Source organism: Odocoileus virginianus, chromosome 5, assembly GCF_023699985.2.
Source record: "Odocoileus virginianus isolate 20LAN1187 ecotype Illinois chromosome 5, Ovbor_1.2, whole genome shotgun sequence".
In the NCBI taxonomy this organism is placed as follows: domain Eukaryota; kingdom Metazoa; phylum Chordata; class Mammalia; order Artiodactyla; family Cervidae; genus Odocoileus; species Odocoileus virginianus.
The window spans coordinates 1,322,410-1,347,679 of record NC_069678.1 but is presented as its reverse complement, the minus strand read 5'-3'; the positions used below and the strand labels follow the sequence as shown (position 1 = coordinate 1,347,679).

The 25,270-nt window shown below is 44.6% G+C and overlaps 1 protein-coding gene across 1 annotated transcript in view; it reads left to right on the top strand.

Moving 5' to 3' along the window:
• The window catches only part of LOC110151943 (myomegalin), a 235,849-nt gene extending 225,467 nt beyond the window's left edge, over positions 1 to 10,382 (top strand). The window contains 8 exon segments of the mRNA XM_070467223.1: positions 2,568 to 2,807; positions 4,063 to 4,176; positions 4,728 to 4,954; positions 6,034 to 6,177; positions 7,264 to 7,402; positions 7,704 to 7,750; positions 8,617 to 8,668; positions 9,391 to 10,382. Coding sequence (XP_070323324.1) covers positions 2,568 to 2,807; positions 4,063 to 4,176; positions 4,728 to 4,954; positions 6,034 to 6,177; positions 7,264 to 7,402; positions 7,704 to 7,750; positions 8,617 to 8,668; positions 9,391 to 9,590 — 1,163 coding nt within the window. The 3' untranslated portion in view covers positions 9,591 to 10,382.
• Positions 10,383 to 25,270: the final 14,888 nt, after the last annotated feature.

Here is a 25,270-nt window from a genome sequence, read left to right as displayed (position 1 = left end):
AAGACAGATGGTAAGAGTAGTCCAAACCCACCTTCTTAACCAGCGTTGGATAGTCACTCCAGTTGTAGACTTTTTCATGGAAAGGAATGTTGTAGGAGGGCCAATATCCTCTCCGCAGAGCATTAGTTTTAAACTGTCCTTATTTTGTTTTTGTTCTTTTGTTCCATGGCAGTGATTTCTACCATTCTGTCTTCCAGCTCACCTGTCTGTTCTTCTGCCTCATTTATTCTGGTACTGAGTCCTTCTAGTGCCTTTTTCATTTTAGTTACTGTATTGTTTAACTCTGTTCTTTATACCTTCTAGCTCTTTGTTAAACATTACTTGTATCTTCTTGATCTGTGCCTCCATTCTTTTCTGAGATTTTGAATCATCTTTACCCAACATTACTCTGATTTTTTTTTTTTTTTTTGGTAGATTGCCTACCTTCACTTCACTTAGGTGTTCTCCTGGGGTTTTGTCTTGTTCCTTTGTTTGGAACATATTTCTCTGCTGTCTCATGTTGTCCAAGTTTCCATGTTTGTGGTCTCCTTTCCACAGGCAGCAGGATTATAGTTCTTTTTGCTTCTGATATCTGCCACCTAGTGGGTGAGGTTGGTCCAGGAGATTGTTCAGGCATCCTGGTGGGAGAGACTGGTGCCTGCCTAGTGGTGGGTGGACCTGGATCTTGCCCCTCTGGTGGGCAGAGCTAGGTCAAGGGGTATGTTTAGAGGCATCAGTGGACTCCAGCTGACTTTATTCAGCCTGTCTGTTGATGGGTAGTGTTGTGTTCCTATCCTCCTGTTCGTTGTTTATCCTGAGGCATCCCAGCACTGGAGCCTATAGGCTGTTGGGTGGGGCCAGGTCTCCGTGCCAAAGTGGCGACCTCCTGGAGAGCTTACATTGTTGAATATTCCCTGGAGCTTCTGCCACCAGTGCCCATGTCCCTACAGAGAGCCAGGATACCCTCCAAGACCTGCAGGTAGGTCTGGCCCAGGTTTCTGTGGAGTCATTGCTCTGGCCTAGGTCCCAGTGCTCATGGAACTTTGTGTGCACCCTCTAAAACTGGAGTCTCTCTTTCTCCCAGCCCTGTGGAACTCCTACACTCAAACCCTGCTGGCCTTCAAAGCCAAATGCTCCAGTAGCTCCTCCTTCCTATTACAGATCCCCAGGCTGGGAAGCCTGGTGTGGGACTCAGAATTCTCCTGTGGGAGAACTGCTGCAATATATTTTCCTGTTTGAGGGTAGCCCACCCAGCAGGTATGGGATTTGATTATATCATGAAAGCACCCCTCCTACTCTCTAATTGTGTCTTCTTTGTCTTTGGATGCAGAATATCTGTTTTGGTAGGTGCCAGTGTTTTTTGTTGATGATTGTTTAGCAGTTAGTTGTGATTTTAGTGTTTTCACAAGAAGAGGTGAGCTCATCCTTCTACTCTGCCATCTTGTCCTGCACTCCTTCTCATTTATTCCATTTTGTGAGAATAGTCACATAGCTCACTGCAGAAGTAATGTGTTTGGTTAAGGCCTGTGGCTCTGATGCAGCTGGATGTATGTATCATATGGTATATGCATCCTATTACCTTGATAAAAACTGAAACAAATTCTATCTTTTTAAACACATTTGACATCAATATTTTTAGATGAGCAATTATAGTCTTACAAAATATTTCTTAGATTTCTTCTTCCCCCAGTACATAGAGAAAGGCTATGGGTGGTGAGTGCAGGTAAAAAATCAAGTAGAACTTGAGAAGTCCAATTAGTTATGATCTCTCATCTATCCCTCTCGTTCTTTTTTTTTTAATTTTAAAAATTCATTTACTTTTGACTGTACTGGGTCTTATTGCTGCACAGGCTTTTCTGTAGTTGGGATGGATGGGCTTCTCATTGTGGTGGCTTCTCTTGCTGCAAAGCACAGGCTCTAGGCATTTGGGCCCCAAAGTTGTAGTTCCCAGGCTCCAGAGCACAGGCTTAGTAGTTGTAGCCCATGGGCTTAGCTGCTTCACAGCATGTGGGATCTTCCTGGACCAGGAATTGAACTCACGTCTTCTGTGTTAGCAGGCAGATTCTTTACCACTGAGCCACCAGGGAAGCCCTATCCCTCCCCATTCTTAAATGTTGCCCAAAGGCCTGATGCCTTCTTCTTCCTCTCCCCTTTGATTCCTGAATGTGGAGGTCATCACCTCTTCTCCCTCAGTCTGTGCACTTCTCCAGCTTAGTATTGACCTTCTGCCTTGAAAGACCCTGCTGTCTAGCCTCCAGGACTAAGGTTAATAAGGAGGAGAAATATTAGGTTTAACTTTATCTGCCAATCATGCGCCCTCTAGGTGGATAAGGGTCATTTGAGTCTCAAGGAAACTCCAGGCTGGAGTGTGTACCATCTTAATATGTGAGAGTCCTCGCCCAGGAAAAGTGACATCCCCATCACAGCCGGGGATATAATGGTTCTAAGCAGGTTCTAAGCCACAATATTCCTGGGATTCTGAGATTACAGTGGGGTCCTTGGCAGAAAGGAACGTCACAGAAGAGTGTTCTGACAGATGCTTGGAAACACTTGGAGCAATGCCACCAGACCTCTGTCTCTCTTTTCAGCTTACACCTGGGATGCCTGTCACCAAGTCCCTTTGAGCAGTGACTTGAGCCACCTGGTGGCAGAGATCCGAGCTTTGCGAGGGCAGCTGGAGCAGAGCATTCAGGTGAACAACTCTCTGCGACTGCAGCTGGAACAGCAGTTGGATGGTGGTGCCAGCAAAGCCAACCTCATCTCCTCCTCCGTTAACCAGAAATTCCCCACCAACACTGACCCTGGAAACAAGCAGCTGTTCTTCCAAGGTAGGAAGGAAAAGGGAACCATGAAGCCCTCAGCCAATGGGAAGGTCCCCAGGATGTGTGTGGTGGAAGGGACAATATTGCCTCTTCCACACTCCTTAGGGTCAGGATGAAGTCAAAGATGCTTCAGTACAGCACCGTGAGGGCATGGAGTTTAGGGTCAGATCTGGCTCCAGATTCTGAGTTTGCCACTTACATGTTGTTTGCCATAGGAAGAGTGTTAAAACTTCTCAAGTATTTAAGCCTTAGCTTCCTCATCTTTAACATGAGGATAATAATAATATCAACTATCATGTGGAGCATTAAATAATTTACAAGTGCCTGACACCATGAGAAGTACTCAAAACAGTTAACAGTTATATGTGTTAATGCCTATTCCTTATGTTTGTGGAGTGTTTTAAAATTTACCATGTTTTCAAATAATTTTTCAAGTAATTTCATCAGAGCTAGTGCAGGATTTACTATCTCTGTATTTCACATGAGAAAATACAGGCGCCGGGACAATTAACGGATACGCTGAGGCTTGCGGGTGTTAACAGGCCAACCCGGGATTCAAAGCAGAAGCTTTGGTTTGCTGTGTTCCTTCTCCCTCATGATGCTCTGTTCCCTCTTCTCTTCCCTCTCAGGCTTTGCCTCTCAGTGCCTCCCCATACCACCAGCCAGGACTCATCCCTGCTGGCTCAGTCACTCCTCATCATACAGCAGAGAGGCCTGAGCTAGAAATCCGGTTCTAAGCCACATTTGCCTGAGTAGGATCATATCAATCTCTTCATGATAGTTTCCAGATTGCGATCTGGTCTCCAATAGGGCATCTTAAACTCACCAAGGCTTATGTCTCCTATTCTTCTTATACTAGTGCATATTTTCTAGTACTGACTCATCAGAATGGTGATTAGAGTGCAGAGTTAAATCCCCATAAATCCATTCACTTCTTGATCAAATATTTTAACATATGTACTGCATATATTTATGCATATTTATATTTAGTTACAAAGCATTGCATTAGACACACTGCATACAATATTATATTCAAATCTGGGATTAGAAAAATACACCTAATAATTTTTTCAAACTATAAGTTTTTTTTCTCATGGAACAGCCTTCACATCTTATTTCGAAATAAGTGATTAGTTTGTTATTGCTTTTGATTGTGGTACATGGGTGATGACTAAATGAGAGGAGAGTCATGGTGCCTTAGATCTCCAGTGGAGTGGTGTGTTCCAGGGTTCCTAAAGCTGTGGTTGTCTTTACTTCCTAGATTCGGTTGCCTCCCCTCCAGTTCGGGATGTGGGCATGAATTCTCCAGTTCTGGTCTTCTCCAGCTCTTCTGCGGCTCCTGGTCCAGAGACCACAACCTTCAGTAGGACAAATGGTAAAGAGGGCAACCACAGAACTCAGGGTCTAATGATGGAAAATTATTAATACAAGTAACTTTTGGTTCTCTGTATACACATTGTCTGAATTTTGAGATTTTTCTCTGCATGTCCCAAGGTCTTTAGCCCTATCATTCCACCTCCTGTGGCTGCCTTTTTTGTCACTACTCTTCCGCCTATGGTTTTCCTATTGCTCTGGTATTGCTTCACTGCACTGTAACCTCTTCCTTCTTGAAAGTGCTCTCTGTATCCAGCTTAATTTCCTTGTCTGTGTCTTCTCAACCCCCAAATTTAAAAAAAATTAATGTCTGTCCTGAATGTTTGTCAGTAAGGATAAAATTTACCTCCTGGCAATTTTATGATTATGAGATGCTAAGAGAAAGACTATGATAATATAGAACCCAGAATATGTATGGACGTCGCAAGTGTGCTTTCCAAAACTGTCGATCTTGTTTCTGGCCTTTTTTACTATTTGATGTCCCTTTTGGATGGAACTGAGGGTGACTATGAATAACAGTGGGTTCTTTTTTGTTGTGGTTTTATTCTTCAGAGCTGAGTTTGGATGCTTCTCCAGTAATGAAGAACCCTCCCAAGCTGGAAGGTGATGCTACTGATGGCTCCTTTGCCAATAAGCATGGCCGCCACGTCATTGGCCACATTGATGACTATAGTGCCCTGAGAGAGCAGATTGGGGAGGGTAGACTGCTGGTCAAGAAGATAGCATCACTTGTGAGACCCACCTGCAGCTTCTCTGGTCTGGAAGCTCCAGGCATAGAGGTAATCACATTTTAGCTCTTAGGTGCACCTTTTCCTTAAGCCTTTTTTCTTTTGACTTTAGCTCCTTCTCCCACTATCTTTTTTCCTGCTCCACATCTCTCACAGCTGAGGATGTATCTTCCATTTACATCCAGCTGGGCCTTCTGTCTTCACCAGCTAGTTTCACTACAAGCTTTGTTCTGTTCCAGATGTAGCTGACTCTGTATTTCCCCTGAGAACCACAGAAAAGCATGTGCAGCATTGCCATCCTCATCAGTAGAGCATGTTAGGCATCAACATACTTGCAGCGCTGTTTGGTAGCTTATTATCTGCTAAAGTCACACTGGGATATGATCATTTGTGGGCAGGATAAAATCACTTCATCAGTTGCCTGGGAATTGAGAATATTCACCCATATGGGCCAGATGTGTGGAAGGGGTGAGGAGGGTGACAGCCTTGGATTTCTCTGCTCACACCGAGCAGGGGAGGAGAGCAGGCCAAAAGGCTTCTCAGAGTCTTTCCCCAGGGAGAGGCCTAGGCACTAGCCGCAGTGCTGTCCGAAATCCAGGAGCTCCCGCACGTGAGAGGGAGGCCCACACCTGAGTCAAATAAAACAGGGGGCTCCAGGCACAGTGCTGGAAGTGCTGTGGGTGTGACGGAGTGAACCCAGAAGTGGCCATTATCCCAGAAGGAAGGCGACAGGTTCATGGGGGTTAGGGCGCCACTAGGGGGTGTGCAGTTCTCTGGGGAGGAGAACATGCCAGGTGAAGGGAAAAGCGCTCAGTCCTTCCAGCTACAAATTGTGCAGCCCGTTTGAAGCACAAGGCCTGATTTAGGGAAGGGCAGTAGGGGTGGGGGTACAGTGCAAAAATAGGGATCTTAGACTCCAGAGCACGAAGCAGGACTGAAAGCTAAAAAGTGTGGAATCAATGAATTCTTACAAAGTGGGAGGTCCTTGCTAAGGTCAGAGAACTTGGCTTCTAGGTTAGAAAAAAGTCTCACAGGTTCAAGCCAAGCCTGTGGCCGTACCTCGCTCACAAAGGAAGCCGAGGCCTGTGCTCTCAGCCACAGGGATGCCCATGGTACTCCCCCCTTCCCAGGTGATGGGCAGCGAAGGCATCCAGGAGCTGAGGAGCAGCGCCACCGCTCTGCACCAGCGGCTGGAGGAGTCGGCCTCCCTCCTCACCATGTTCTGGCGAGCGGCCTTGCCAAGCTCCCCTAGCCCTGCGCTTGTGGGCCAAGCGGTAAGAAGCCAGCATCCTCTACCGGTTCTGCCCACAACTAGCCTTCTGCCTCCTCGGCCTGCGGAGCCTGAAGATCGGGAGCCGAATGGGCAGTTGGGACGAAGGGGACTTGAGGGGTGTGTCCCTGGAGGGAGACCTCCCCTCCGTGGTGACCACGCTCTGTGCAGGTCTGAAAACATCCCTCTCCTCCCAGCCTGACGCCCAGGATAAGGAGCCAAACAGGAGAAGAAAAGAACATAGAGGAGGCAGAGACATGAGAGCCCTGCTAACCCACAAATGTTCCATCCCTTTAACTTTCTAAAGTTCAGCTGAGCTGAAGTTCAGGGCCACTTAAAATGTCAACACCTCCTTTTCCATCCTAAGCCCACTCCCACGCACTCCCAGGTCCACATAGGCAGACAGGATCACAGAATGTCACCAGGAGTGGACCAGCCCTTTTTACCCACCCACTGAAATCCCAGAAAAATTTCCACTTAAACCTGTGTCTCTGGGTCAAGCCTGGTGAGAGTCAGCCTCCCCCGGTGCCCTCAGATCTCAGGCCACTCTGGTTGATGATCTTGGATTAGGTAGATTTCAAAATCTCTCCGAGGGTTCTCACTCCAGACCAGTATCAATGATAACTTTAGGGGATCCAATGTTGCTAATTCCAAGGAGAAAATATTTTGTCATCCTGAGGTTGGCAGATAGATTTACAGACTTGTAGACCATCTCAGGCCAGCCCTGTCTCCCCAGGCATAATATTCCTAATGACCAAGGTTTGATGCCCAGGGGATATAACTATGTCAGCACTAAATCAGAGCTCTTACTCACAGCTGGGGTTCCAGTGTGGCCTGGACTCAGCTTCTCTGCAGCAGCTAGAGTGTGGCCTGTGCTTGTTTGCACAGGGGCTTCCAGGTCCTCAGTATTCCCACCTCATGGCCCATCCTGAGCCATCACCTGCTGGAGGGTTTTAGAGGCTTTGATGAGGGAAATCTGGCCCAGAAATACTTAACATTGAAGAATCCTGTTTGGGGTTGTAGAGAGCCACAAATCACAGGGTGCTTTAGGCCTTCTGACCACTGACAGGGCACCTATTTTTCTTCCCAGGGAGAGTCCTTGAAAAAGGAACTTCTGGAACTGAGAACCAAACTATCCAAACAGGAGAGTCTCCTTCAGAGTACATCTGAGCGTCTGAAGACCGCCAACCAGCAGAAGGAGAGCATGGAACAGTTCATCTTCAGCCAGTGTGGGTGCCCTGAGCCAGGGAATGGGGCAGGAAACAGGGGTGCCTTCCAGGCTCCCCACTTGTGCTGTGAATGGACAGTGACCAGAGAGGCTAGGGGCTGGGGGAGACTGATGTGACATCCCTGAACCTCCTGTGCCACCAGTAATCATAGAGGCAGAGGAGGAGATGTGAGGGGTGGAGGGGAGCAGGAGACCCCAAGCTGAGTGGCCAGAAAGACAAGCTCCAGAACACACATACCCAAGACAGATATGGACTCCGCTGGTAACTTCTGCCTTTGGAAACTGTTTTATTGTTGTTTCAGTGACCAGGACACACGATGTTTTGAAGAAGGCAAGGACTAATTTGGAGGTAAGGAAACCACTGCACTGATCAGAGCAAACTATCACCGTCTGTATCAATGCACAGGTGACTCCTGACCTGCGCTGACCTTCCAAGAGGAACTTTCTGGTCCACCTGTGAGAGCACAGGTCCCCAGAGAGCATCCCTCTAGATTCCATCCCCATCAGTCCTCCCCACCTAATCAGAAACCTCCCCTGATTCCCAGTTCACTCTCACTTTGTCATCATCTTCTCTCTTGACCCCAATCCTCTCTCCTTTATGCCATGTCAGGACTGGGGAGAAATGCAGTTCAGTTGATTCTCAAGATCAGAGGACATCTGGGGTCTGCCTCTAAATGAGCTTTCCAGTAAAGGAATCCTGAGGCCAGTCATGGGTTCTGGGGTTCCTGTGTCACTATATGAAAAAATGATGGAAAGATGCCACCTAACAAGTTGATTTCACTGCACACTATTGGGCTGAAAGCAGAAATTTGATTTCTACATATTTTTCTTTAGGAAACAACACAAAAGAAAATCATTGGGTTTTATTGATCTAAAAGAGAACTTGGAAATAAGGAAAAGCTGAAACTTAAAGGGAAAGATTACCTATAAGGCAGGCATTCTCTATGTTTATTTAAAATACCAATGCATTCTCTAGCAGCCACTTTGAAAAAAAACTTGAGGTGTTAGAAATGGCTTCAAAGTCAAAAACTAAGCCTTTTACCTTGGACTTTAAAGCTTTGCCATAATCAGTTGAGCCCATTCCTAGGAATGTTCCTAAATTGTAACCTAAAAGGATGTTGACCCCACAGTGTGAAAATGGGTTGGGCCATAATTTAACCCTGATTTTTTTCCTGCTAATTTCTTCTGATTCCTTTCTTTCCTGAGCCTTTTTAGAAGAACTCTTACAAGACTGCTTCTGTAAAGCCTTATTCCTGTCCCAGCAAAGGTAACCCAACAGCCTCTCATACCCGCTGGCTTGGAAGTCTCCTTCCCACTTCTGCTAGGCCACTGGAAATGGACCAGGGCCCAAGTTCTAATCCCAGGCTTGTCACTAACTGGCTGTGTGGCTTTGGCTGGCCCCAGTCTCTGTGAGACCACTGACCCTTATCTGTAACAGGAAGCACTAGACTTAGATGATTTCTGAGGGCCCTGCTGACCTGTGCCCCCCATCTCCTCATCAAGGAAACAGAACATAAACTTAACAAGGGGCCTGCCTCAAAATGTCCTCTCCTTCTTACAGCAGGCCACTTCTACATGTGCTTGTTTCATGCTAAGCATATCTTTTCCTGGGAAATGACAAAAGTCATCCTCTTTCTCCCAAGCAAAATGGAGAGTGATCTGGCCCCTGAAGAGGGAGTGGTAGGGTCTGGCCACCTGGTGCGCAGTGGCTTTGAGCAGAGACCTGACCACAGGTGGTGTGGGAAGCTTTCACTCTAACCTGGGGGCACCATCTGCTCCTCCAGACCTCAGCACCTCCCTTCAGCTCATCCTCCTGACAGGCTCTCCCCACGATCCTGGCTTCTGTCACCACTCAGCCCTCTCCAGCCGCAGTGAGCCAGCAGCAGGACCTGATGAAGGACTCTTCCTTCCACTGTGTTACTTTGGTCTCCAGGTGAAACCCCTGAGGGCCCTGCCATGCACTGCAGTCCTGTGACCCTTGCCTTCCAGGAGACATGCAAGCAGCGAAGCTACCAGAGGTCCTTAAAACAGCAGGAAGGATGGGCCTGCACCCCTTCTTCACAGCTCCCTGTCTGCTGAGGAGGATCTGGGCCCTCCTCCACACCTACTGGAGGGTCTGGAAGGAGTCCGAGATATGGCCTCGTGGGCAGGGTGAAAGGCAGAGGGCCTTTCCTGCAGTTGAGGAATAACCAGCCAGGGTCCCCGTGGCTCAGCACTAAGGAAAACATGCCTAGTGAATAGAGGACCTTGTGACACTGCTTCTGAACACCCTGGGGCGTGGGAGCCAACCACAGACATTTCTTGCCTCATCACCTGTCCTCAGAGGGTCAGCTCAGGGGAAACAGGACCTGCTTCCCCACAATGGAGCATGTGGTCCCCACATTGGAGCTCCTTGGCAGATCTGAAAGCACAGGCCTGAGCAGCAGTGTGTTGCAGGACAGTGTGGGCAGGGGCCCGACTACCTGACCCAGGACCCATGCAGCTGGGTCACTGTCAGGCTGGGCATCAGTCTACACTGCAGCACCTGAGTTCTTTGAATCCATGTGGTGGGAGTGGGGACTCCCATATGCCATCCCATGCCATCTCATGCTTAGCCTAGACCACCTTCTTATATTCTATTGTGATCTCCAAAAGCTGTACTGACTTTACATATACTGTCCCCTTTTGTCATCCCAACTTCTCTCTGGGAACTAGGGACTAATGGCCACAGCAAGCCCACTGAAAGTCTTGTGTAAAGCAAACCGGTGATCACTTTTAAGTGACCTGCAAGAGGCCCCCAGTTGTGCTTGTGCTGAAGCCTAGTCTGTGTCTTCACAAAAGTGCTTTAGAAAGTGTGTATGTGTGTATAAATGTATGATATATATTTATATATGTTGCTATAGTGATATGTGGAAGGCTAACATAACTGGTGGACAGGGTCAGTGAGAGGAAATGACACAGTCTTTTTGGTGGCTATTAAAGCAAACTATGTATCAAAAAAATAGTTTTCTTTGCCTGCTTACTTTCCAATTTCTTATCAGTCTGCAGGGTGAGTGTGTAAGAATAGGAAAGACAAACTCACTAAAAAACTCAGCATCTGAAGGAGAATCAAGATGCTGTAGTGGTTGGTATGGAGATCCCCTCCCCCACAAACACATCAAAAATACATTCACATGTGGGACACTTCTTAATGGAAACTAACTGGAAACTCACATAACTCCTGAAAACCAAAGCTGCAAGAAAGATCTACACATAACTCGGTAGGAAGGGAAGAAAAGAATCAGGTTGGGCCCCGGGCCCCTGGGTGGGATCCGCAAAGAGAAGGTCCACAAGGGTAGACCCTGGCCCTGGAGTTAGCAGTTCAATTCACAATTTGGACATCCCAGTCCTGGGGTCCTGCAAGGAGTGGCCCGGCCCCCTTGCCTCCTGGGCAATCTGAGACAGAAGGATTGGAGAAGTCTAGACTACTCATCAGGAGCACATGCTGGGTTGCTGACAATCAGGGTGGAGAGTCGTGCACTGTGAGCAGCCTCCTTGCTGTATTTCCCAATCCAAAGGGGCCAATGCCCTGACTCCACTCACTCCACACCACAGTCTGGCACAAGATCTTGACAGAGACTCGATCTAGCTTTGCAGAGACAGACCAGGGTACTCCTGGAATAGCCTCAGATGCCATAGTCAGTAAGGGCTCAGAGCAACAGGGGTAGGTAGGTGCAGCAAACGTCAGTGTGTGCAGAGGGCACACAACAGGAGTATGCGAGGGCCAAGGGATGAATCTTGAGCAGACAGGCCCTGAGAGAGGACATGACCTAACTAGGCAGAGACAGCCCAGAGGCCCTGGGGAGTGGTCCAGCTGGGGCTTCGATGGCCATCACCAACACACCACACTATGTATGTAGAGGTTTGTCTTCCATTTGAGCGCTAGATCTGGGCAGACAGGTCCTGGGTGAGGTCTGCCACAGAGGCAACCCAGATCGCAGGCAGCAGTGCAGCCACAACCCCCCAACCTCCAGCCCCAGCCCACTCCACACCACAGCCTTATACTAGATCTGAGACAAACAGTAGGAACATAACCGTGGGCTGCCCCTGAGTGGAGCTGTAGATGTATATCCTGTGTGAATACACGGCCCTCACTTGCTTCACCACTCACTTTCATGGGGCAGGGCATGCACTCAAGGCAACAGCCTGATTAAGCCCAACCCTCAAGGCTTCTACTCCAACAGCTGGGGAACACACCCTGCTCCTGAGACAGCCATGACACAGAGCAGAGAGGAAGCCCCACCTCACATCCAGCACAGGCTTTCGATACTACACCACCAATCACACCCCACTATCAAGGGGATAATGACCAGCACAAACTGAGGAAAGACATGACTGGCATCCATCTGAAACCAGCCCTCACACCAAAAATATGAGACTCATGGAGGCTACGCAGGGACACTCCCACATAAAATCAGCCATTCAAGACAACAATAGATAACTGTTTCTCCTAAAATCATACAGACAGAGAAAGTTAAGTAAAATGAAAAGGAACATCTACTCCCAATTCAAAGAACAAAAGAAAGTCCCTGAAAGAACAAATAATGAAACAGATCTCACCAGTCTACTAGACCAGGAGTGCACAAAGGAGGTAATAACTCAAGATAATAAAAGTTATTTATGACAGAATCACAGCCAATATACAACTCAATGGTGAAACACTGAAAGCCTTCTCACTAAAATCTGGAACAAGACAAGGATGCCCATTCTCACCACTTCTATTCAACACAGTATTGGAAGTCTTAGCCATAGCAATCACACATGAAAAAAATTAAAGATATTCAAATGGAGGGGAAGATTTAACATTGTCATTATATGCAGATTTGACACTATATATAGAAAACCCTATGGACTCCACACAAAAACTACTAGAACTGATACACAGATTCAGTAAGTTAGCAGGATACAAGGTTAACACACAGAAATTGGTTGCATTTCTTTACTCCAACAATGAAATATCAGAAAGGGAATGTAAAGAAACCATAGCTTTAAAAATTGCAATCCCAAAAATAAACTGCTTAGGAATAAACTTCACCAAGGAAGTCAAAGATTTCTATGCTGAGAACTATACAACATTAATAAAGGACATTGAAGATGATTCAAAGAAATAGAAGGATATCCCAGCTCTTGGACTGAAAGAATTAATATTGTTAAAATGGCCATACTACTAAAAAAAATCTATGGATTTAATGCAATCCCTTTAAAATCATCCATGACATTTTTCACATAACTAGAACAAATAATCCTAAAATTCATAAGAAACCATAAAAAATTTAGAATTGTGAGAGCAATCATGAGGAAAAATAACAAAGCTGGAAACATAACCCTCCAAGACTTCAGACAATACTACAAAACAATAGTAATCAAAATTATGTGGTATTAAGACAAAAATATCTTGAAAACTTGTGTATAATGTGAATAAATTGAAATGAAATTTTTAAAAAGACAAAAATAGACATGTGGATTAATGGAACAAAATAGAGAGCCCAGAAATAAACCCACACATCTATGGTCAATTTACCTTTGACAAAGGGGGAAGAACATACATACAATGGGAAAAAGACAGTCTCTTCAGCAAGTGGTGTTGGGAAAGTTGGAGAGCTGCATGTAAATCAATGAAATTAGAACACATCTCTCACCAAATATAAAAATAAACACACAAAAATAAACTCTCACACAAAAATAAACTCAAAATGGCTTAACTACGTAAACATAAGACATGACACCATAAAACTGGAAGAAAACATAAGCAGAACATTCTCTGACATAACGGTGCCAACATTTTCATAGGTCAGTCTCCCAATAGAAATAAAAGCAAAAATAAACAAATGGAACCTAATCAAACTTACAGACTTGCATAGCAAAGTAAACCATATAGAAAATGAAAAGACAACCTATAGAATGGGAGAAAATACTTTCAAATAATGCAGTCAGGAAGGGCTTAATTTTCAAAATACACAAACACCTCATACAACTCAACAAGAAACAAACAAAAACAACCCAACCCCAAAATGGGCAGAAAACCTAAATAGACATTTCTCCAAAGAAATACAGATGGCCAATAGGCACATGAAGAAGTGCTCAACATGGCTAATTATTAGAGAAATGCAAATCAAACCTAAAATAAGGTACCACCTCACACCACTCAGAATGGCCATCACTAAAATGTCTACCAGTAAAAAAGTCTGGAGAGGGTGTGGAGAAAAGGGAACTCTTCTGCACTCTTGGCAGAAATATAAGTTGGTACAGCCACAGTGGGAAATAGCATGGAAGTTCCTCAGAAAGCTAAAAATAGAATTGACATTTGATCCAGCAATCCATTCCTGGGTATATATCTGGACAACCCTAATTCAAAAAGGTAAATGTACCCCTATGTTCATAGCAGCAGTAGTCACAATAGCCAAGACATGGAAAGAACCTAAATGTCCATTGACAGATGAATGGATAAAGAAGATGTGATACACCACACACACACACACACACACAGGAATACTACTCAACCATAAAAAAGAACAAAATCAAGCCATTTGAAGCAACATGGGTGCAACTAGAGATGATCATACGAAGTGGAGTAAGTCAGAAAGAGAAAGACAAATACCATATGATATCACTTATATGTGGAATCTAAAATATAACACAAATGAACCTATCCATGGAACAGATTCACGAACACAGATAACAGATTGGTGTTGCCAAGGGGGAGAGGACTGAGGGAGCAATGGAATGGAAGGCTGTGGTTAGGAGATGTAAGCTTTTATCTGCAGAATGGATAAACAACGAAGTCCTACTATATAGTCCAGAGAACTATACTCAGTATCCTATGATAAACCATAATGGAAAAAGAATATATATGTATGTATGTATAACTAAGTGACTTTGTTATACAGCAGCAATTTACACAACATTGTAAATCAACTATACTTCAATAAAAGAGGAGGCAATAAAATGCTAACTGAATTAAGAAAAAGTATCAACAGAAATGTAGGTCACTGTAACAAGGACCTAGAAACCATAAATATGAACCAATAAAAAATAGATAATTCAACTGCCAAGACAGAAATATAATCTAGAAACAATGAAGAGCAGACTCAATGACACAGAAGAATGAATACATGATCTTGAAAACAGCATAATGGAAAGCAAATCCAAAGAGGAGACAGAAAGACAAAATTTTAAAAAACCACAACTTACAAGACCTATGAGACAACAGAAATCATGCCAGCCTTCACATAATAGAGATTCCAGAAGGAAAAGAAAGAGAAAGGGGGACTGAAAATATATTTGAAGAAATTATGGCTTAAAACTTTTCAAGTCTAAGAAGGAAGTAGAAATCCAGGTACAGGAAGCACTGAGGGTCCTAAACAAGATGAACACAAACAGATTTATACCAAGACATATCACACTTCAAATGGCCAAAATTAAAGGTAACAAGAGGATTCTAAATGCAGCAAGAGAAAAAGAAAGAATCAATTAAAATACAATTTCTATAAGCTATCAGCTGATTTCTCTGAAGAAACTTTGCAGGCCAGAAGGAGTGACATAATACACTTGAAGTCCAGGAAGGGAAAAACCTTCAACCATGGGTCCTATACCCAGCAAAATGATCATTTAGTATAGATGGAGAGATAGAGTTTTTCAGCCAAGTAGAAACTAAAAGAATTCAGCAAGGTTAAACCTAACCCCAAAAGAAATATTAAAGGGTCTTCTCTAAAGAGAAAGGAAACAAGAATCTATAGAAAAGGAGCATCACAGTTGGAAAGGTATACATAAAAGGAGTGAAGATCACTTAAATAAGCCAGTAGAGATTTTAAAAAACAATTAAAAAATTGTCAAAGCAATTATAAATACAAATAGCAGTAAGAAGATAAACATGAAGATATAAAGTAGGACGAAGTCACAAAATGTGGGGAAGGGGATTATAAAAATGTAGATCTTTTAGAATGTGTTTGCACTAGTATGACTTCCAATTTAAAGCAAGTAGATATAAATTATGAGTCAACATACTTGAAAACAAGGGTCAGTGCTTGTTAATGCATATATATGGAATCTGGAAAAATGGTACTGATGAACCTATTTTCAGAGCAGGAATAGAGATGCAGATGTAAAGAAAGGACTTGTGGAAACAGTGGGAGAAGGAGAGGGAGGGGCAAATTGAGAAAGTAGTATTGACATATATACACTACTATATGTAAAACAGCTAGTGGGAAGCTGCTATATAACACAGGGAGCCCAGCTTGGTAATCTGTGACAACCTAGATGGATAGGATGAGTCGGGTGGGAAGGAGGTTCAAGATGGAGAGCATATATGTACAGTTATAGCTGATTCACATTGCTGTATGACAGAAACTAACACAACATTGTAAAGCAATTATCATCTAATTAAAAATAAATTTTTAAAATAAAATTTAAAAAAACAATGAAAACCCTATTTTAAAAAGATAGCTGTACCACAATGTTTACCTGAATGTTCATAGAAGCACTATATACAATCGACAAGACATGAAAACAACCTAAGTGTCCATGGACAGAAGAATGGATAAGGAAGATGTGAAGTTGGCCATGAAAAACAACGAAATATTGCCATTTGCAGCAACACAGATGAACCTAGAGATTATCATACTGAATGAAGCTGAGAAAGACAATTTTATGATATCATTTATATGTGCAATCTAAAAAATAATACAACGAATTTATTCACAAAATAGAAACAGACTTCCATAGAAACAAATTTATGGTTACCAAAGGAGAAATAAGGAGAGAGGTATAAATTAGGAGCTTGGGATTTACAGGTACACACTACTATATATAAAATAGATAAACAACCAGGATTTACCGTATAGCACAGGAAACCATATTCAATACTTTGTAATAATCTATAATGGAAAAGAATCTGAAAAAATAAATATATATATATTACTGAATAGTTTTGCTGTATACCTGCAACACAATACTATATAAAAAAAACTGCTAAAATTTAAAAAATACATAAAAAGATCAGGTGACAAAGAGGTCCTATCCAGATATGGCAGCACAAAGGCAGTTCCTAAAGGAAGAGTCAGCCCTAGGGAATGATTCAGATAACTGCTTTCTTGGGCATCTGGGCCTGGAACCATCTGTGGGTGGGAGGACAAGAAGATATAACAGCCATGAGGAGGAAATGAAGGACCTGGAAGTGTGTGAGAAGAGAAACAAGCAACAGTGAATGACTCTAAGGAAAACAAAGGTGTTTTGAATTATGCTGGAGACAAGAAGGCTGTGATTCTTATCTTCTGGTTTAAATGCAGTCCCTGGATACACCTCGTAAGCCAGGAAACTATCAGACACCCACATCACATTAGAGTGCTAGCCACAGAGAACAGGGCTCAGTAAGTCAGAGTAAAGACTATTTAGCTCCTCTCTGAAGGTCTCTGATGAAGGAGACCATCTTTCCCAACAGCCCCTTGCAATTTCAGGCTTCCCTGCTCTGATCCTGCAAATACTGTTTCTCAATATGAGAATTTCTCCTTGTTCAGTGTTGTATATACAGGCAAAAACATCAAGGTGGCAATATTTCCCAGTATCTTTCATTTATGCAGGACTCTATTGAGGTCATTCATCAATCTGTTTCTATTTGAACTGTCCTTGGTGCTTTTCCTCAAAGAAAACTGTAAGATTTTACACATTCTTCTTTTAGACTTTACCAATCTTTCACATCTTTTTCAGTGTGAAGAAAATTTGAGAATAATACTTTCCTTAGCTTAAACTTGCTTCCCTGGCAGCTCAGACGGTAAAGAATCTGCCTGCAATGCAGGAGACCCAGGTTTGATCCCTGGTCGGGAAGAGCCCCTGGAGAAGGGAAAGGCAACCCACTCCAGTGTTCTTGCCTGAGGAATTCCATGGACAGAGGAGCCTGGCGGGTTACAACCATGGGGTGGTGAAGAGTCGGACATGACTGATTGACTAACACTTTCACTTTTCTTCGGCTGAAGCATGTGACTAGTCAATTTAGCAAAGGTATATTTTCCCCAACTTTATTATTCCTGATATATCTCATTATAATGTTGATTCAGATTCCCCCCATGGCAACATACTGGGTTTTATGTAACCTGAAGTCAGTTTTAGCATGCCTATTTCCCTATTTCATCTTCTGTTCACTCTAGTTTTTAAGTTTCTATGAGAATTTGACTCTGTATGTGTAACTCATGAATTTTATTACAATTCCACAGGATCTCTTTCCTACTTGTCAGAGGCATTTTAAAATTTCATATATATCTCCTTCAATACAAGTAGTAAACCTGACATTACTTTTATCTGCCTTGGGGAAATCAGTATATTCAGTGGAGAGGATGCAAGCGCAGTTTCTGTGCAACAGTTGCTGGATCTACCTGGGTTGGCACATACCAGGAACCTGTGGCTGTGTTTCTCAGATGTACATGGGGAAATATAAGCCAGGATCAGAGGTGAAAAGGATATATACCATGCAGGCACAAGAATGTTTAGAGGCACAGCAGCTTGAGTCAGGAAGAGAGATGTGGGCAAAAAAAAAAGAGAGTCATCTTCTAACCTACATTATCCCATGGTTTGTGAGTCCAAACTATGGGAAGTTCTCCTGATATATGTGTGTCACTATAACTCTGCTGCGATTGGCTAGGCTGGTGGTTTCACAAGAGTGACAATGGCCACAATATCCAAGTGTTCCACTAAGCACTTATGACTAGTGAAGTGAAGGAAGGCGTGAGCAAATTGCTTCTCAACGCTGGGGCCCCACCTCTCATTACAGTTCAGTTCAGTAGCTCGGTCGTGCCTGACTCTTTGTGACCCCATGGACTGCAGCACACCAGGCCTCCCTGTCCATCACCAACTCCCAGAGTTTACTCAAAATCATCTCCATTGAGTTGGTGATGCTATCCAACCATCTCATCCTCTGTCATCCACTTCTCCTACCACCTTCAATCTTTTCCAGCATCAGAGTATTTTCCAATGACTTAGCTCTTCGCATGGGGTGGTCAAAGTATTGGAGTTTCAGCTTCAACAGGACTGATTTCCTTTAGGATGGACTGGTTGGATCGCCTTGCAGTCCAAGGGAGTCTTCTCCAACACCACAGTTCAAAATCATCAATTCTTTAGTGCTCAGCTTTCTTTATGGTCCAACTCTCACATCCATGTGTGACTACTGGAAAAATCATAGCCTTAACTAGACGGACCTTTGTTGGCAAAGTAATGTCTCTGCTTTTCAATATACTGTCTAGGTTGGTCATAGCTTTCCTTCCAAGGAGTAAGCTTCCTTTAATTTCATGGCTGCAGTCACCATCTGCAGTGATTTTGGAGCCCAAAAAACATAAAGTCACTGTTCCCACTGTTTCCCCATCTATTTGCCGTGAAGTGATGGGACTGGATGCCATAATCTTAATTTTCTGAATGTTGAGTTTTAAGCCAATTTTTCACTCTCCTTTTTCACTTTCATCAAGAGGCTCTTTAGTTTTTCTTCACTTTCTGCCATAAGGGTGATGTCATCTGCATATCTGAGCTTATTGATATTTCTCCCAGCAAAGGAATGATATTGCTGGGTGAGGAAGCTTGAAAGTGTATCTGTGGCAGAAAAAATAGTTATCCAAATGCTTCCTAAAATGATAATTGAAATATGAAGAATATTAAGTGACTTGCCTAAAGTCACATTGCACTGATTTACCTGAAGTGCTATTAAAAATAATCGTAATACTACATATTAAGCAATTATTACCAAGCTAATTAAAAACCTCTGAAGTCCTGGCCAGTACTTGCTCACTAGGGAAAAGCTAGTTAAGAATTATGATTTATTTTATAGTTACTTGTACAATGGGAACCATTTTCAATAGGGCTTAAGATAGTATGTGTTCTTTAAAAATATTACCAGGAAAAAAAATGTTACCATGAATAGAAAAATCATCATTGAAAGCATGATGATTTGTTGACTCAAATTCCAGAATTTGGTCTGGAATGATAATTTGTTGACTGAAGATGATGACAAGGACCACAAAGTAACAGAGAAACATGGCTTTGGGCCTTTGAAGATGCAAATGAGCAAATGCACGCGTGTGTGCTCAGTTGCTTCAGTCATGTCCAGCTCTTCGTGACCCCATAAACTGCAGCCCACCAGGCTCCTCTGTCCACAGAATTCTCCAGGCAAGAATACTGGAGTGGCTTGCCATTTCCTTCTCCAGAGCAAATGCATAAGAATATATTATTTTGGAAGAAACTTTAGCAACATATTTGGCCATAAAGACCACTGAATATTTAATCCATGAAGACACGATAATTTAAATTCAACTGACACTGTCAATTTTTTCCCATAACCTGATTTGAATACCAGGTGTTTCACCTGCCCCTTCCCATTTTCAGTGAGACCATTACAGTAAGAGGTGATAAGGAATGTAGCATATACATGTAGTATGCTTCTTTGACTAGTTCTGTGGTCAGCATAAATACTTTTGTCTGCTAAAGTATCTGTGACTACACCCAGGAAATCCAACAAATCTGGAAAGTGTAGGGTCTCTGGGTTGAGCTCAGGAAATGTCAGCCCATATTTAGGATACTATCAGAATGGCTCTTGATTTGGCAGGACCCTAGTTAGTTTCCCTACTCTCTCCTTAGAGGAAGTAACTCCATATTCTTGAACAACAAATCTTATGATAGCCAAGACAGAACATACATACTACTATTGTCATGTTGGCAACAATATTTACAAAACTGTGATATGCCTTCAAACAGGCACTGATCTAAGGTGAGCCAGAGATTGATGGTAGGAACACCATACAAAGGATGTCCAGTGACCTAAGACCACAGCTGAGAATGTGTACACCTGGAGCCCCAAATATCATTTGGACCACTTTAGTACTATTGAAAATGGTTACACAGTCTACTCTGACACCAGTGTGGTTTCCAGAACCAGCTAGACTGACTCTATTATTTAGGCGAGCCTGCACATCTTCCTTCCAGCAGGCAGTGAGGTCTAAGAGGCTACCTTCTGCTATCCGTGCTACATGGGTACAGTGATTTAAGCTTATCTACCCGTGTGAACATGGTCTTACCAGGGCAGAGAACTAAAACTCAGGAAGTGAGGTTACTTGTTCAATGTCACTAGTAAGGGGGGCGACATGAGCTTGGACCCAGCTCTTTGACTACTGATTCCACGTTTCCATTATACCTTCTCTATCTAGAATGGTTACCCGCTGAATAGTGCTGGAGGCCTCTTGCAACAATCTTTTTTCTCTTTAGAAATGACAGGAAGGCACTATTCTCTCTGACCTGGAACTTGCTATCAACAGCAGACTGGAACCAACAATTGATGGATAACAAATCTGTTCCACGCCCAAAGGCAAGACTGTTCACTAGATTGCCCCTCTTTTCCTTGCCTCCATTTCCTTCATCTTTCCACACAGTCACATTATCTTTGCTCAAAGGGAAATACGGAGGAAGGAGAGCATTGTGCATGAAAGGGTCTGCTGATGTGGGTTGAACTGGAGTCACATCCAGTCTGTTCCATGATCCAGAGTTTGGATGGTCCAGCCTTGGTGAGGAAGGCTGTAGTCCTTCTTTTCCCTGGTGAAGCACAGTCCTCTCAAAGGAACCATCACTCATCAACACTCCTCTTTTGCTTTGAAACAAGCTTTCAAGTGGACAGTGGTGCATGGCAGCTTCTCAGGTCACTATGGAGCTAAAATTTCCTTGCGTAAGTGTCTGTCTGGCATCGGCATGGTTTAGGGTATGTGCTCTGTACTTATCACTATTACTGATAGAGGTGGAACCTCCTATGGCCTTAGTGACGAAGTAAGCTGACTGGTGACAACCACTAATTTCCTTCCTGTCTTGTGTGGTGTTGGGATTGAAAGGGGTGTGAAAGTGATAGGAAGTCACATCTCTTATCCTGACTATAACTTAGATGCTTAACATTTTTCAGCCCTCACTTTAATGTCTAGTGATCCTAATAACAATATCATAAAATTGGGGGGGGAGAAACCCATGACAATATTTATCAAACTTTCCTGCATAATAGAATCAGTTGGGATAGTTTTAAATATCCACTGCGCAAGCCCCATACCAATTAAAGCAAAATCTCTGGAGGTCCAGTTATGTTTTCACATTGTCTAAGATGATTCCAGTATGTAGCCACATTTGAGAAACAGTTATAACTGAGGATCAAAACTGGCAGCAGCCAACTGCATTAACCCATCAGAGGGCTGGCTTGGTTGGAGAAAACCATGCTCTCACTCCTATTTCTTAGGTGCAGCTGATTTTTACTCTGCTGCCTATGTTGATAATCCCTGGAAGAAAATAGTCTTCTGAACGTAAATATCCTAAACTATAGCCAGTTTACCTCTTTCCCTCTCTCCACCAAGTTGGGCTTCTTTTTACATAGAAGCAGAGATGATGCGAAGGCCCATGATTTCACAGGATCAATCAAAGCATCAGCCTATGAAATGAAGGGTCCTCCCTCCCCCATGGAGGGCTTCCCTGGTAGCTCATCTGGTAAAGAATCCGCCTACAATGTTGGAGACATGGGTTTGATCCCTGGGTTGGGAAGATCCCCTGGAGGAGGGCATGGCAAACCACTCCAGTATTCTTGCCTGGAGACTCCCCAGGAGGAGCCCAGTGGGCTGCAGTCCATGCGGTCACGAAGAATTGGACACGGCTAAGTGATTAAGCAAGGGACAGTGTTCACCACTCTTCAGACACGAGTGATGACATTTCAGTTCCTTGAATTGTGTTAGGATTCAAATCACCCCTTACCTTACCCAGAACCTCCCCCAACCTCAGCAAAACGTTCACTCTGGAGTGACTGGGCCCACCATTCTAGCTGGATTTATGCTCCCTCTTTCTTCTGGCAACCCTAAAGGAAAACTGGAAAAACTGGAACTTTAGCTTCCAGAACAGCAAGTACTCACAGGAACACAAATGTTCCTGTTCACAGGTGTGCTCAGTGCTATGGCCCATCGCACTCTTAACCCCTGACTTTCCCAGTGAGTTCTTCCCAGGAACTGCCCTGGACTCCATCATGAGGCATTATCGTAGGAGCCAGGATTAGGGCCACAGGACTTTCCTTTTGTGTACATGGGTGACTTTATGATGCTTTATTCATGCCCTAGCTCTTGTGTCTCATGCTGGCAAATACCAAGGGTGAAAGTCATAGCTTCTAGGGTGGAAGTCTTCATCTCGCTGGTATTCCTCAGCCGACTGGGATCTCAGCCCGTGTGTCCCCTTTAGTGTCTGTTCTTCACAATCACACGTTTCCTGCCTGATCCTTCTGTTCTGTGACTGCTTCTCATGTTTCCTTCTGCCCAGGTGTCACCAGTGTTCATCCTGCTTCCCCAGCTACATTGCCAACCAACCATACAGAAGCCAGACCTTCCCACTACCTCAACCCTACCCAGCCCCTCTGTCCTCTGACGAGCACCACGGAACTGGGCAGAATCCTGGAGCCTGGGTACCTGGGCAGCAGTGGCCAGTGGGACATGATGAGGCCTCAGAAAGGGAGCGTATCCGGCGACCTATCCTCAGGCTCCTCCATGTACCAGCCTCACTCCAAGCCCACAGGTAAACACAAACCCAAGTAGGTCAGCCTGTGAAATGAAGTCTCATTTAGGATCCACCCCTGTCCTACCAGGGCAGCATTTTCTATGTCTCCTCTGGTCCCTGCTCACAGAGTGGGAATAAAGGAAACGGCCCTGGCTGTGCTGAGTTGTTCTAAGCACACCCTTCATCCTCCCCACCCTGGGCCTCGGGGCGGAGCAGGGCTGTGAGCGAGTCAGTGACCTCTGCCTCTCTCAGTCACGTACTTCTCAGTCCCTGATCCCTGGTCCCGTCCCAGCCCACTCTCAGACCTTTCCAGAATGCCCGGCGCCATCGTTCACAGAACATCTTCCATCATCAGGAGCTATTACAGAAAAAGGGGTTGTTGCTACACAGATCCTCACCCCATAAACATGCCCTGTGTACAAACCCAGTTCAAACTGTCCTCAGACTCCTAGCTCCTTGGTCTCCACCTGGTGGAAAGGTGCATCCACACAGGTGAATGAGGGGATGCAGTTCAGATTCAGCAGAAGAGAACTGGGATTCTCAGAAAAAGGCTGCATCCAGGCAAAATGAGGCATTGGATGCAATCCCATGTTTATTAGCACCCTGGTCATTAGCACCCCTCCCACTGCTCTTTCCTGCATTTTCCTTTTTTTTTTCTTGGAGGTGTTTTTCCTCTTCTGTTATCAGTCTTCAGATCCCTGGATCAGTGCAGACTCTTCTTTCCCCATAAAAATAATTTGAGGGAATTCTTGAGTACCAGTTGTTAACCATGTCAACTCATCCTAACTTTTATCTTGGGCCTTCCCTCTAAGGGTGGCAGAGGGCTTTGTCCCTCGCTAAAGGATATTTGGTCAAGGATCAGTACAAGGAAAGGTATTAAGGTGGGGTAGGATAGGGAAGGCCTCACTCTAAATCACACTCAAGAGGTGGTCACACCTTTCCAGGTGCTAGGCTGACGTCTACAACCTTCAATTAGCTTCCTAAAACATGTGAAGTCCCTTGCACTTAGCAGTTATCCTGGTAACTGTATATGTATTACAGCTCCCTTACACATACCCCTGTATGGGAGGAGGCCCATGGGGCTTGCTTAGGCCCATGGGGCTATCCTGTGTTTGATGCCAGTATGCTCTTCAAGGAAGCTCACCTAAACTTCTGGATGTTTGAATGAGAGAGGATGGTGATATTTAGGGATTTTGCTGGCCAACCGCCACCTCCCACATGTGACCAGGATGCTCCATCTCCACCTCCTCCTGTCCTCGTGGGTGGCTTCAGGGGCTGACCTGCTAGAGGAGCATCTTGGCGAAATCTGGAACCTGTGTCAGCACCTGGGGGAGTCCATCTGCCTTAATGACCGCCTGCGGGAGCAGCTGGAACACAGGCTCAGTTTCATTGCCCGCGGAGGCGGTAGGAGAGGCCCAGGGCCTCCTATTTCTGGTCTATTTACGGAGAATCTGAAGGTTGCCCTTGGGAAGAACTTTGCAGATTTCAAAGCACTCTGGTAGGCTTTCATCTACTGGCTGTTTACAGTCAGCAAGGCAGGGGGCAAGGACCATTCCCCTCCTTTTGTGGTGGTATCTGAGCTCAGAGAGTAACTCTCCTCACTGCAGATATAACCAGGTCTGATCCCCAGAATCCTGACTTCTCATCCATCCTAAATCTGCTCATTTGCTGCCTGCTGACTTCTGTGCCCTGGTCCTGTGATTGGCACGTGGTGGAGCCAGGTCTGCAGGGCCTCCCCCAGCCACTGACTGAGGTGGCCTTGCTGCCCACACTCTCCCCCAGGCTGCCGACACTGGGAGGCCAAACCTTTCACATGCCCTTATCTTGTCAGCACCATAGCAGCAGCGGCAGCAATTTAGGAATAAAGCCTCCTGAACAGCTCACCCAGGGCACATGAAATGCATGCAAAGAACCCATGCAGAGGAGCCACAGGAAAGCCAGATGTTCGGCCCAGCAGACTTCGTCCCACCAGGACGTGAGTCCTCAGAGTTTTCTGCTGGGTTGGGACAGTGTCTTTGGAGACAGACAATGAGCAAACAGAGATCCTCTGTTTCCCAAATGTGTAACTTACCAGCTTGCACTTCTCAGGAGAGGATCCACTTCTAACTTCTACAACCTGGGCCCAGAGTCCACAACTCAGCTCTCCAATGAGAACAAAGTCCTTAGGGAAGTAAACCAGAGGCTTCAGCCTCAACCCAGTCACATTTTCAGGGGCAGGAGGGCATTTCCAGATCCCTGGCCGCACCAATCACCAATTAGAGAAGCAAAGAGCGAAGGTGGAGAGAACAGAGCTACTTAGACACACCAACTCGAACTCTCA